The 13,227-nt window shown below is 38.5% G+C and overlaps 1 protein-coding gene across 6 annotated transcripts in view; it reads left to right on the top strand.

Annotated features, from left to right (window-relative positions):
• Window positions 1–13,227, top strand: part of RHOT1 (ras homolog family member T1) — a 63,048-nt gene that overhangs the window by 5,516 nt on the left and 44,305 nt on the right. For 5 of the 6 annotated variants that reach the window (XM_059380768.1, XM_059380767.1, XM_059380764.1 and 2 more), the window contains exon 2: window positions 11,735–11,793. In XM_059380768.1, coding sequence (XP_059236751.1) covers window positions 11,735–11,793 — 59 coding nt within the window. The remainder of the gene's footprint in view (window positions 1–11,734; window positions 11,794–13,227) is intronic. The other variant, XM_059380766.1, reaches the window with a different exon arrangement.

Raw genomic sequence — 13,227 nt, 5'->3', positions numbered from 1 at the left:
TTTTTTTTTTTTTAAAGATTTTATTTATTTATTCGACAGAGAGAGATCACAAGTAGGCAGAGAGAGAGGAAGAAGCAGGCTCCCCGCTGAGCAGAGAGCCTGATGCGGGACTCGATCCCAGGACCCTGAGATCATGACCTGAGCCGAAGGCAGCGGCTTAACCCACTGAGCCACCCAGGCGCCCTATTTATTTATTTTTAAAAAAATATTTTATATATTTGTTTGACAGAGATCACAAGTGGGGGCGGAGCAGGCACCCCGCTGAGCGGAGAGCCCCGTGCAGGGCTCTATCCCCAGACCCTGGGATCATGACCTGAGCCGAAGACAGAGGTTTTAACCCACTGAGCCACCCAGGCGCCCCTCTGCAGTCCCTTTAAAGCCATATTGCTTTCCATTCTGGTCTTTGTTAAATCCTCCAGTTTCAATTATACTGTGTTTAGTACCTGGGTGACAGTTTGTGACCAAGGATGTTCAGGCCTAGTCTGAAGAGTCTCTTTGTTCTTAGGAAGTTTGTTCTATGTCATTCTTGCATGTGTATCACACATCTGTCTTTTTGTTTCTCTGGCACTGGTTGAGCACTAGGGTTAATCTAGTGCAAAGGACAGGGATGGACCGTGACGTTTTTTTCTCCTGCAGCTCAAATAGTTTGCATGTGGTCAATGAAATTTTCCTTTGGAACAGTACCCAGCTATTGCCCCAAATGGTAAAGTTTCCCAGTTAAAATAACTGGGAAACTCCATAGTCACCCTCCTCATCCCTGTATATTCTAATTACGAAATTTAGGAAGAGCCGACAAGGCTACGTAAGGAGCAGCAGATAAAAATGAGGAGTAGGTCCCTTTACCACTTGAAACACGGGGTGTTTGTTAACAAGAAAAATAGCCAATATGGCTGGTAAGATGGTAATTAAACCAAAAAATGTTATTTCCGCTTCATGAATATTAGGAATTTGCTGTCATTTAGAACTAGATGTTCAAAAGATGTGATGAAAAGACAAAGAAATTTTTAGCCTGGATGAATCTCGATAATTTGTTCTATAGTGATGAGTTGTGTTTCCCGTGGATGACCTACTTAGAAGCATGGAGTCTCCGGCAGCGCTGGGGAATGTTGTGTTGAACCGATCAGGAGGCCTTCCGTCTCTGGGGATAATTGTGACCGTGCCTTTTGTTTTTAGAGATTACTTCAGTGTTTCTCAGGCAAAAGAGAGGAAGTAGAGAATGTTAGGTGGCTGGCTAACAATAATTTTTTGTTCTCCATATTAATATTTTTGTTAAATATCTTTCAATTATATTTTACATATATTTTATTAATAAATTATTTGTTATAAAATTATGTAAGTATATATGGTATTTGTATTAAATATAAAATTTAATGGGTACAGTAATGAGAGAAGTTTGTTCCTTTATGGATATTATTATTTTTTTTAAGATTTTATTTATTTATTTGACAGAGATCACAAATAGGCAGAGAGGCAGGCAGAGAGAGAGGAGGAAGCAGGCTCCCCGCCAAGCAGAGAGCCCAACGAGGGCTTGATCCCAGAACCCTGGGATCATGACCTGAGCCGAAGGCGGAGGCTTTAACCCACTGAGCCACCCAGGCACCCCTATGGAAATTATTTTTGAAGCTGTTGAAAATACGTAGTCTTTATACTCAGATCTGCCATTGTTGAGGGGCCTTTTGGATTGTAGGCTTGTTCAAATAGTTTTTTAAATTTAATATTCTAAAATGTTTTCATTGTTTTTAAGGTGCTTATTTGTTTCTCAGTTAAAATTAGTCTAAAATTAGTGGCCTATTGTAATTTTAAACCTGCTGCTTTCCTATTTCTTTTATGGTCTCATTCAGGGTAAGGTGGTTAGGCCTTAAAGGAACCAAAAAGCTCTAGTTTAGATTCACCGAAGCCTTTCTTAACTGAATCACATCTGCCAATCTTTTATTAAAGTACCTATCATCTTACTGCTCTTCCAAAAGGAAACCCAAAATGATACTAATGAAAATGTACTCATTTTCTCCCCAAGTTCACTGTAATTTGTCTCTCTTGCTCTAATTTTCAACTTTTTTTAAAAAGAGGAAATCCCCCTTGGATTTTTATGTGGGAGAGATTCCTGTTCTTTGATTTTTAAAAAGCCTACTATACAGTTACTTCAGAAAGTAGATGGAATTGTTATATTACAGGGAGTACTAAACCGCCTCAGATTTTTTTTTAACAGGTGAGGCAGAATATAAATGAGTAAATAAATAAAAGTACCACACTCTAAGTGGTAGTATCCATAAAAAGAGCTCAAATTGGGGGCACCTGGGTGGCTCGGTGGGTTTAAGCTTCTGCCTTCGACTCGGGTCATGATCCCAGGGTCCTGGGATCGAGCCCTGTACGGGTTCTCTGCTCGGCAGGGAGCGTGCTTCCCCCTCTCTCTCTGCCTGCCTCTCTGCCTGCTTATGATCTCTTTCAAATGAATAAAATCTTAAAAAAAAAAAAAAAAGCTCAAATTGAATGATTCTCATGTTTGGCGTCACCATCTGTATGTCTGTATGATCAAGCGTAAGTAAAGCTCTTTAATTGTTGTAGTTGTGGTGCCCTTTTCTCCGGCCGTCCTGCCGGGGGTTTTCCTCCTCTGTCCCTGAGGCCTGCCCTGTTGGAATGGAGCTGGTGGCAGGTTTGTACTTGGGCCGGAGCCTGCTGCTGCATCGGTGGCCAGAGTTGCCTTGTTGAGAGTGGTCAAGAAATCAGAATGTCCTCAGAATGTTGGTCTTTCCCTTCTGAAACTATCCCTGGGAAAGTAAGGGGTCCATGGGAAAAGCAGACAGGGACAATGGCCAGGAAAAAGGTTGTTCTCTTGAGTTTTAATCAGAGAGATTAGGAAGAATGGATGACATGGAAGAGTTGTGGTGAGGGAGGGGACTTTAAAAGTAACCTGGAACGCCTGTTGAAGGCCTGTGTGGTTGTGAGTAAGGAGCAGTAAGTCTTTAGTTTTCTTGGAAATTAGTAGGCCTTTTAATGTTGGTGTTTGACTTCATTTTGATCATTTTTGTTGAACATTCCCAGTTGTGGATTAAAAGTTTGTTTTTTGTTTTTGTTTTGTTTTTGTTGAACATTTCCAGTTGTGGATTAAAAGGTTTCTTCTGAAACTGGTGAGGGTTTTGGAGTGGTGGGATACAAGCAAAATTTTAAAATGGTAATTCTAGGGGCCACTGGCTCAGTCATTAAGCATCTGCCTTCACCCCAGGTCGTGATCCCAGGGTCCTGAGATCCAACCCCACCTTGGGCTCCCTGCTCAGCGGGAAGCCTGCTTCTCCCTCTCCCTGCTCATGCTCTCTTTCTCTCTCTCTCTCTCCCCCTCTCAAATAAATAAAATCTGATAAAAAATTTAAATAGTAATTCTAAAAAGGGGATTGTGAGAGGAATCAAGGTCTGAAAGGTATCAACACAGACGGATTTCTCAAGGACCAAGCAAGTATCAAGAAGCATCTGAGTTATTGAGCATCTGATTCATTTTTCCCATTCTTAACATAGTTGATCAACGATAAGAATGTAGAGATGTAAGAGCTCTGCAGAAATGGAACAGTTTCTGGGAACATCTGTGCTGGTGTTAGCTGTGGGTTTTTGGAGACACTAGGAAAAAAAAGACATCTCTACGCGGGTGAGAAAGACCCAGAAGTTCAAAGGTGACAGGAATTGTACAAGCATTGGCTCTTCTGGAAGGTTTGTTGTTTTTAGTACTTGGAGTTTTATTACTTACTAAAATATTGTATAGTACAGGGCCTGGTGGACTTCACTGGACTCAAAGCAGAGGCAACCTCCTGTCAGGTGACCCACAGTCAGCCCTGCTGTGTGTTGCCTTAAATCAGACATCACCACTCTTTGCAAGGAACTTTATTAGGGCTCTTTCCCAAATGCATTCTTCTTGCTCGGCAGCAGCTTCAGTTGCCAAGAGTAAAAAATAGGCGGGAGGTCCAAGTTCTAGGTTTTCTGAAGCTGCAATAAGGCAGTAGTTTGGTTCATTTTAAGGTTAACTGTTTGGCCTCCACTGTGCGTAATCATGTGCATAATCAGTAATTAGAATGGACTGCTGTGGATTTGGAGATGAATGTTACCTTGAGCTAGCTGAAGGGTTGGGGTTTCTGGGACCCTAAATAAGGCCACGCTGAAAGGAGTTACTTAAGGAAAAAAGTTACGAAATGCTGATTGTTAGTCAGCAAGTTCTAGAAATTTCTGGATCCCATATTGCCCTGGAGAGTCCTACCTTGTTCTTATAGCTAGGTGAAAGTTCCTGACAAATCACTTTCCCATACACGAAATAGATAACAGATACAGTTTGGGGATCTGTCTGCCATTGTTGGGGTACTCTAAGGTACATCACTGTAAGGTACATGTAATGTGCACTTTTTTCATCTGTTATAGGCCAGTCTTCTAAGGTGTGCTACATGATAGTGTAGATTAATCACAGAGCATATAAGCATTGATAGCATCTAGTCTTTTTTTTTTTTTTTTAAACTGATGAGAAAATTGGGGCCCAGAGAGAGTCAGTGATAACTCAAGGTTATACTGCTAATTAGAAAGCTGATTCCCAAATCCAAGTTATCTGGCCCATTCTAGTGCTCACTTAACTCCTTTAATATAAACTGTGATCATGATTATCACGACAAATGCCATTTGTGTATTTAATGTTTGCCAGGTGTTGTGCTGAGCATTATGTATCTGTCATTGTAATTAACCCTCTTACCAACTCACCAGCAGCTGTTTAGCATTATATAGATGAGTAAACTGAGGCTTGACGACTTGCCTGGGGAAACAGCCAGTAACCGCTGGGACTAAGATTTCTGTCTAGTTTTGGCTGATTCCAAAGCTTTTATTTTTTTCCCCCTTTTTTTGGTGAAATATTTATATCAAAGGTGTAAAGTATAATATAACAAATACCCATCACTTAAAGAAGACATTACCAATCAGTTGAAGCCCCTTGTATTTCCTTCTCTTTCTCTCAAAAGTAAACAACCACGTTCCTAAATTTTTTTTTTTAAGATTTTATTTATTTATTTGACAGAAAGAGACAGCGAGAAAGGAAACACAAGCAGGGGAGAAGGCGAGGGAGAGGGAGAAGCAGGCTTCCCACAGAGGAGGGAGAGGGAACGATGTGTTAGATGCCCTGGGGCTCGATCCTAGGATCCTGGGATCGCACCTGTGCCAAAGGCAGACACTTAATGATTGAGCCACCCAGGTGCCCCACTTTCCTAAATTTCAAATCTGTGCTCTTAACCACTAAGCTGTAAGTTGCATTTACTAAGAGCATTTGCTAGGAGCTAAGATTCAGTAATGAGCAAGAAAGACACATTCTCTGTCCTTGTGGAATTTCCTGTGGGTGATAATGAAATTCTTGTTCCTTAGTCTTTCCAGACACTCAGTAGCTGGTAGGAAAAGTAAAGTTTTCATCAAGGAGGTCTAGGAAGTCCTTCAGGAGATCAGTGGTGATATGCTGGATGTTTGCCTAGATGTTATACACGCATAGTACTGTCTTTAGAACCTACGTGTCTTAGTTCATTACTCAGTTTTTCCTCCTTGAGAACAAACTATATGCTGCTTTTATGAGCTTTTTTATTTTCTGCTATGTTTAGAGCAGAAAATATCCCTTTCTCTTCCCACCTTTCCCTGCCCCCTTTCCTTTTTTTCAAGCACAATTGAGCATAGCACTTGATCCCTACCTCTTTCATAGCAGTTTTATCTATCTTGTTTAATACATTTTCCATAGTATCCCACAGAGTATGTAAGTTTAAACTTTGCATTTGGAAGACAGTCATGTGAATACTGAGCAAATGAATTGGTAGGAGTCTGCACAGGGAAGATGGGTCATGTAAAACCATAAGTTAATATTGTCTGTATGATCTTCCGGTGGTTTTTTCCCCTAGTTTGTCCAGACATGAGCAAATATGCCAGAATAGAACTTGTACTCTTGGATAGAAGGTCTGTTGCAGTGTTTCTCAGTTTTTGAGCCATCTCTACTTCTCATAAATACCAAACTGTCATGTCCTTTTCATTCTGACAATTTTCTGAGTGTTCTACAATTCAGTTCAATTTTGACACTACCCTGAGTTAGCATCAGATCCTACAAGTTAAAGTCCAAGGTCCCCAACAAGATTACCCTTACTTTATTATTTTTTTTGAAGATTGTATTTACTTACTTGACAGCACAAGCAGAGGGAGCGGCAGGCAAAGGGAGAGGGAGAAGCAGGCTTTCTGCAGAGCAGGGAGCCGGATGTGGGGCTCGATCCCAGGACCCTGAGATCGTGACCTGAGCCAAAGGCAGATGCTTAACTGACTGAGCCACCCAGGTGTCCCTACCCTTACTTTAGACCCCAGCTACAACTGGGGTCCCTAGATTACCCACACTTCTTGGCTGACTACAAGTTTGGAGCTTCCTGCAACCCCCTTAGGTTTGATAATTCACTAGAACAACTCACAGAACTTAGGAAAGTGCTATATTTACATTTACACAAATGAACAGCCAGATCAAGAGGTATGTAGGGCAAGGTCTCATAGGATCCTGAGCATGGGAGCATCTGTCCTCATGGAGTCAGAGTGTGCCACCTTCCTGGTTCATCATTATGTTCACCAACTAGGAGGCTCCCCTGAGCTTTGATGTCCAGAGTTTGTTTTTTTTTAATGGGGGTTCATTATGTAGACATGATTGATTAAATCTGTGGGCTCACTCTTGCCTTCACCCTACCAGCTGCTGCGTTTTGGGGTGGGGCTGAAAGTTCCAACCCACTGATTGCATGGTTGGTTTTTGCGACAACGAGTCCCCATCCTAAAGCTCTCTAGGCCCTCCTGTCTAATCAAGATAAACTCAAGTTTGTTGAAAGAGACTGTAACAAAAGATACTCCTATCACCTAGGAACTTCCAAGGGATTTTGAAGCTCTGTGCCAGGAACTGGGTAGGGACAAAGATCAGATGGATTCTTTATTACATCATGCCCTCCTTTAATATTATTGGCAATTTCAACATTAATTGCACAGAGTAATTTTAGAATTACTTAGAATTTAGTAATTTTAGAATATATTTTTTTTCCTCAGAAGTTACCCTACTGTTCATAGCTCTTCAGCTGCTGTTAAGAAAAACTTTGAATGGGATAGTTCCAGAAGCTCCACGAGGTAGAACTTAATTTCCTAAATGGCAGGGCTGAAATGATAGCAATGCTGTTGTACTTGGGCAAGGAGAAAGTAAGTCAGATAATTCAGTCTGGCTGCTGTGCTAGAGGTCTTTCTCCCACTCATATAAAATTAGAAAATTCAGTTCATTATCAAATATTTGATTATTACGGTACTGTAGATGCAGACATGTTAAGTATGTACGTTGTATTCGTAACAGTTTAGTGTTCAGTTATGTGGCACAGAAGTAGCCCAAAGAAGGAAAGGGAGGGCTGCATTCGCCCTGGGATGTCTTTAGGGAAGAGGTAGAGTTTGTGCTGCCCTTGAGAGATGGTTAACATTTGGAAAAGCAGAGGAGGGAGAGGGAACGATGTGTTAGATGAAGAAAACCATGTGAGGAGGCAAGATCCATAATAGCCTGTTTGTGCTTACACAGAGCAGAATGGCCTTATTTGAGCAAACCATGCATGTGGAAATAGTGGGAAATGAGATTAGATAGATGAGGTGGCATTAAATTATGCATGATTTTTAAAGGCCAGCAGAATGTTTCACCTTGATGTGGTAGGTAATTGAGAGTCAAGGCTTTTGATCAGATGAGTTAGAAAATGAAAAGATGTCTAAGAGAGAGGGGTTGCTATTTGTATTCTGATGGATTTTAATAAGAGGAGAGGTTGGAGGAAGGGATAGAAAATATCCTAATTACAGAAAGGTGGGAACAGAGAGAAAGGAATTAATATTAAAAATTTCAGAGGAAAATTTGACAGAATTCGAATGCTCAGTACAGAGGAAGGGTAAATCAAGCATGGCCAGTTTTTGAGTTTTTGCTTTATGTCCTGATATGTAGAAAGAATATTCTTTTTTGGTGAAAATCTCATAAATCTGTTGGTATATAATCTCCATGAATTTAAAAATAAGGAAGAACTAGTGCCTTGATCAGGTGTATCCCCAGCACCAGAAATAGTGCCTCGCCTATAGAAGTCCTCAAGAGATATTTCTTGAAGGAGTGAAATAATGCATTTAACTTGCCATTCTTTAGGTAAATTTTAGGTGCCCTTTGTAAAAAAAAAAAATATTAAGTAGGCTCCACGCCCACTGTGGAGCCCTGTGTGGGGCTTGAACTCACAACCCTGAGATCAAGACCTGAGCTCAGATCAAGAGTTGGATGCTTAACTGACTGAGCCACCCAGACACCCTGCCATCTATAAATTTAGAACATGCCAGTTTTTACTACTAAATAGTGACTTTTAAAATAGTAATTGTTAACATTTTCTAGGAGCAAAAATTGTTTATATTTGTTGTAGAAAATTGGGAAAAGATGCAGAAGTACAAAAGCACAAAGAAAGTTGCAATTACGTTTACTTCAGAGATGACTGCTTTGGTGTATAGATCCTTCAGGGTTGTTTTTTTTTTTCCAGTGTGAATACATATTTTTTATAAAATGAGGTCATATAGTAATTCTGATTTATACCTGTATAAATGTCATTTTTTCGGAGTAAAATGGAACAATTTGAGCCTCTAAATAATGACAGTAGTGGATCATAACGCATAGAATAGTGTAGGAATCCATGAGACCGTGCTGATATGAATCAGAAGGGAGTTTTTGCTTAAAGCAGAATGCAAAGTAATGTAGAAGGACTGATAGAAACACCACCACATAACCACCACTAAAGCAACACAAGACAGAACAAGCAACACAAGACATGAATGGCTGCTAAAACCAGTAGGTGAAAGTTTGATGAGAAACAGTATTCACATAGTCTCAACTTACAGTTGACTATAGTGGCTTGTAGTCTCACAGGATACTTACAATTATAAAGGGAATGATAATAACCTGCAGACACCACATCCTCCAAGTGATGAAAAATAACATCACCATTAGTGGGACAAATTGACATAGTCTCCTTTCTACTGTGATGCACTTTGAGGGATACAGTATCATTTCTGGAATGTTCCTTCGCAGAATGCAAAACCTGAAATTATGAGATAACATCAAACAAACCCAATTGAGAGAGAGTCTACAAATTAAATGACTTTTTTTTTTTTTAATGCTGAGGCCATGAAAGATAAAAAGAGGAACTCTTCCAGACTAAAGACTAAGGAAACATGACGACCAAATGCAACATTAGATCCTGGGGGAAGAAAAAGATTTTTCTTTTCTATAAGAGATGGTAATGGGACAAATGGTGAGATGTGAAATAAGGTCGACAGAGTAGATAATAGCACTGTTAGTGTTAATTTCCTGATCTTGACAGTACACCGTGGTTATGGAAGAGAATGATCTCGTTTTTAGGAAATACATAACTTAAGGTGCTTAAGGGTTAAGAGGCATCTACAACTTACTCTTAAATGGTTTAAAAAGAGTAGGGGGAGGGAGAGGAAAGGAATGATAATATAATGTTAACATTTGGGGGATTTGGTTAAAGAATAGATATGACTCCTTTGTACTATTTTTGCAATGTTTCTGAAAGTTGATACTTTCTCAAAATAAATTAAAAAAAAAAAAAGTGGAACCAGAGCTGGATTAGTCACCAGTGAATCAGTGAATATTTTAATTAATTTATATAGTTTTTGTGTATGTAGTGCTTGCTGACTTTAGGGGCTATCATTCCTTTTCTGTATTATTGTCTTAATATTTTTTATTTTTTTTTAAGATTTTATTTATTTGGGAGAAAGAAAAAGAGCGAGCAAGTGTGCAAGAGGGAGCAGGAGGCATAGGGAGAGGGAGAAGCAGCCTCGCTGCTGAGCAGGGAACCTGATGCGGGACTTGATCCCAGGACCCTGATCGTGACCAGAGCCAAAGGCTGACACCTAATAGACTGAGCCACCCAGGCACCCCATGTCTTAATATTTTTTTTAAAGTATGTTGCAGGAAAGAGAACACTGGCTTAGCCATCAGAAAGAAGGGTTATTTTCTTAAGTCTGCAACTCATTTTTTTTTGTGAGCCCTTGAGAAATCGCTATTTCTGGGTCCCAGGTTCTTCATCTGAATTTTGCAGGGGGCTGGATAAGCTGACATTGATAACTGTATTCTAGTGGTACTTTGAGATGGACTCTGGATTCACCTGACATGGTTGGAACTCAGAGAAGTGTTATCTTATAGTCAGCTACTTGAAAAAGGCCCAAGCCTTCAAACACGAGTAAACTGAAAAGATCCTCAGAAATCGGAGCTATAAGATACCTGTCGCTCAGTCTACTCTGAGTTTCCCCTAGCAACACTTGTTTGCAGCATACCCTTTACGTGGTTTTGGCCCACACTCTTTGTTTTCTTTTTCAAGCCATTCATTATTTTTCCGGAGACTTGACTTGTGGTTTTCATCACTGTTTCTTTTAGTCATCATTTTAAAAAAGGAATGTGACTTTTCTTCACTTTAAAATTTTCCAGTTCTTTAATATTTAGGCTTTACCTTTGGAAACTAATTTGCCGTTATGGCAGAGATTAATAGGCGGGTGGATTGTTTTCCTCTAGAATCACAAAAGGATTTAGTTGATGCAGTTGAATGTATATGATCAGAAAGTGATGGGAATGGAAATGAAATTTCCAAATGAAAATGAAGATTTTTAAGTTTGTGCATTAAAAATCTTTCTAGAGAAAAAAAATCTTGCTAGGTTAGAAAATATAACAGGAAAGCTACTTTTGCTCTCACTAAGTTTTTCTATATGATAACCTAAAAAAAGAATGTACGGATGTCCAAAGCAGACACCCTTATCTTCTCTTGGTGAGGATGTAAGTTAGCTTGTTCTTTTTTAGAGGTGATTTAACAATAGTTATTAAAAATGAAGATTATGCATGCTAACGAGTTCACTTCTAGGAATTTACCCTGTAGAAATATTAATTGCAGCATTGTTTATAAAGGCAAAAACTTGAACAGTGCTCATCGTTAGAAGACTGCATTAATAAATTAGGACATGTCTTATGATGGATTCTTATACAACTGTCAAGAAATAATGTAAGAGATCTTTTATATTAATGTAAAATGGATTTCCTGCTGCTATTTTTAAAAATTGTGATAAAATATTTAAGGAATATGGTTTGACGTTTTAACCATTTTTGAGAGTATGGTTAAGGGACATTAAATACATTCACAGTGTTGTGTAATCATCAGCATTTTTTCCATCTAAAACTCTTTCATCATCCCCAATAAAACTCTGTGTTTATTACATAATAACTGTACCTTCACTCATCTCAGGAAATTTTTACATATGGACGTGGAATGCTACCCAAGTACATAATTAAACAATAAGGGAAGATTGTAAAATAGTATGAATGCTGCGATTCTACTTGTAAACTGTGTGGTGAATTATTATAATAGCATAAGTAAGGAAAAAATCTGGGAGACTTCATATACGAAACTGGTAGAAAGGGATTTGGGGGAAGATTTTTGCTTTTATATATTTTGGTAATTTTTTAGTTTTAAACAATGGGCATGTGTAACTTTCCAAAACAGAAAAAAAGATAAATTTTAAGCATTGTACTAAAACTGGGTGAGTTGGATGCCTCTGATTTTAGCTGATGAATAACAGACTCTGCTCTGTTGTTGAATTTGAGCTTATGGAGAATCTGGGCATTTTATTATTAAAATAATGATGTTTGTTTTCACAGCTAGAGTTGGGAAGACATCACTGATTATGTCTCTGGTCAGTGAAGAATTCCCAGAAGAGGTAAACATTTTTATGTCTTTTCTACATTTGAAATCTTTTTAATTTATCAAAATTGAGTTGAAGTGAAATAAGTTCTGCACTTTTTTGGCAGGTGTTTCCTTTCTGACAGCTGTGACTATAAAAGGGCTCATATTAGTTTACACAGGGTATCCCTGAAATGTAGCGCAGGAGCAAGAATCAAACCAGATCTGGGTTCACTAAGTCCTTTCCTTTTCCTCCTTTGGATCTTGGCTAGGACATTTGTCATCTCTGTGCCTTAGTTGTCCCATCTGTAAAATGGGAGCTGGAAGGGCTATTACAGATCATCTAAGCTGTTAATCGTTTCCTAAAAACAAAATGTTATTCATAACCCCAAAATATAAAATAGGCGAGTATCCTTTAGTTGAAATAAGGGTGAAATGTCTAGCTGGCTCCCCACCTGCCTTCCATCTGACACTCCCTGGTCTTTGAGGCATTAGTACCCCTAGGATTCCGACCACATATCTGAGAACCTTTCATATTATCCATTACATCATTTTACAAATGAAGAAACTAATTCATAACACCACTGAAAGGATTGTTGTGTGTCTCAAAGGAGGTAAGGTTAATGATAGTAGAGTAAGGTGATTTTATGATTATTGCAATAAATTTGTGTTCCAGAATGAGGGACTGTTGGCTTAGGCCTTATGTAAAGTTAGAATTCTGTTTTGGGGAATGGGATTGATGCAAATGGGATGAATACTATTTATTCTCTTCACGTAGTTAGTATTATTAGTCCCACAGTTTGCATTTCCTTTTTCTTTCCTCTTGTTTAGTTAGGAATATGTATAATCTCATTGTTTAGACAGGAATTCGGTATATTATATGGTAGTGTTTTCATCAGTTACAAATGCCATTATGACCATTCGTTGTTTCTTTTGTTTCCCCCCCTTTAAATAAGATACTGAAATAAGTAATTACTTAATTTGTGGAATGAAGTGTATCATCATCATCTGATCACTTGGAGTATAATACCTAAAAGTTTTCTATGATCATTTAACTGAGTTTAGAATTGTCATTTTAGCATAGTCCTCTTGGGTATGGATAAGAGGTTTTTAATTGATTTTAAAAAATCATAGTCTTCCTTTAAAAATGGAGTCATTTAATAAGGCTCATGTAGCCAATCAGTTATCTTCTAGAAGAAATCAGTTTTGATAATTTATTGTTTTATTTGAGAATTGCTTTGGATTAACATAGCTCCTCATTTGTAGAGTATCTTAAGCATCAAAAAAATGGAATGAAAATAGCATTTAAAAATCAAATGTTTGAAACACTGAATTAACTTAGGTATTGTTTTAGGCTGTGTTAGAGCTGAAGTATATTTAATATGTCCTGTGCCCACACAAGTAGAAATGTGCATGCTTTTTTTTTTTTTTTTAAGATTTTATTTATTTATTTGAGAGAGAGAGATCACAA

This window comes from Mustela nigripes, chromosome 16 (assembly GCF_022355385.1).
Source record: "Mustela nigripes isolate SB6536 chromosome 16, MUSNIG.SB6536, whole genome shotgun sequence".
Lineage (NCBI taxonomy): Eukaryota > Metazoa > Chordata > Mammalia > Carnivora > Mustelidae > Mustela > Mustela nigripes.
This window is presented reverse-complemented; position numbering and strand designations above follow the sequence as displayed.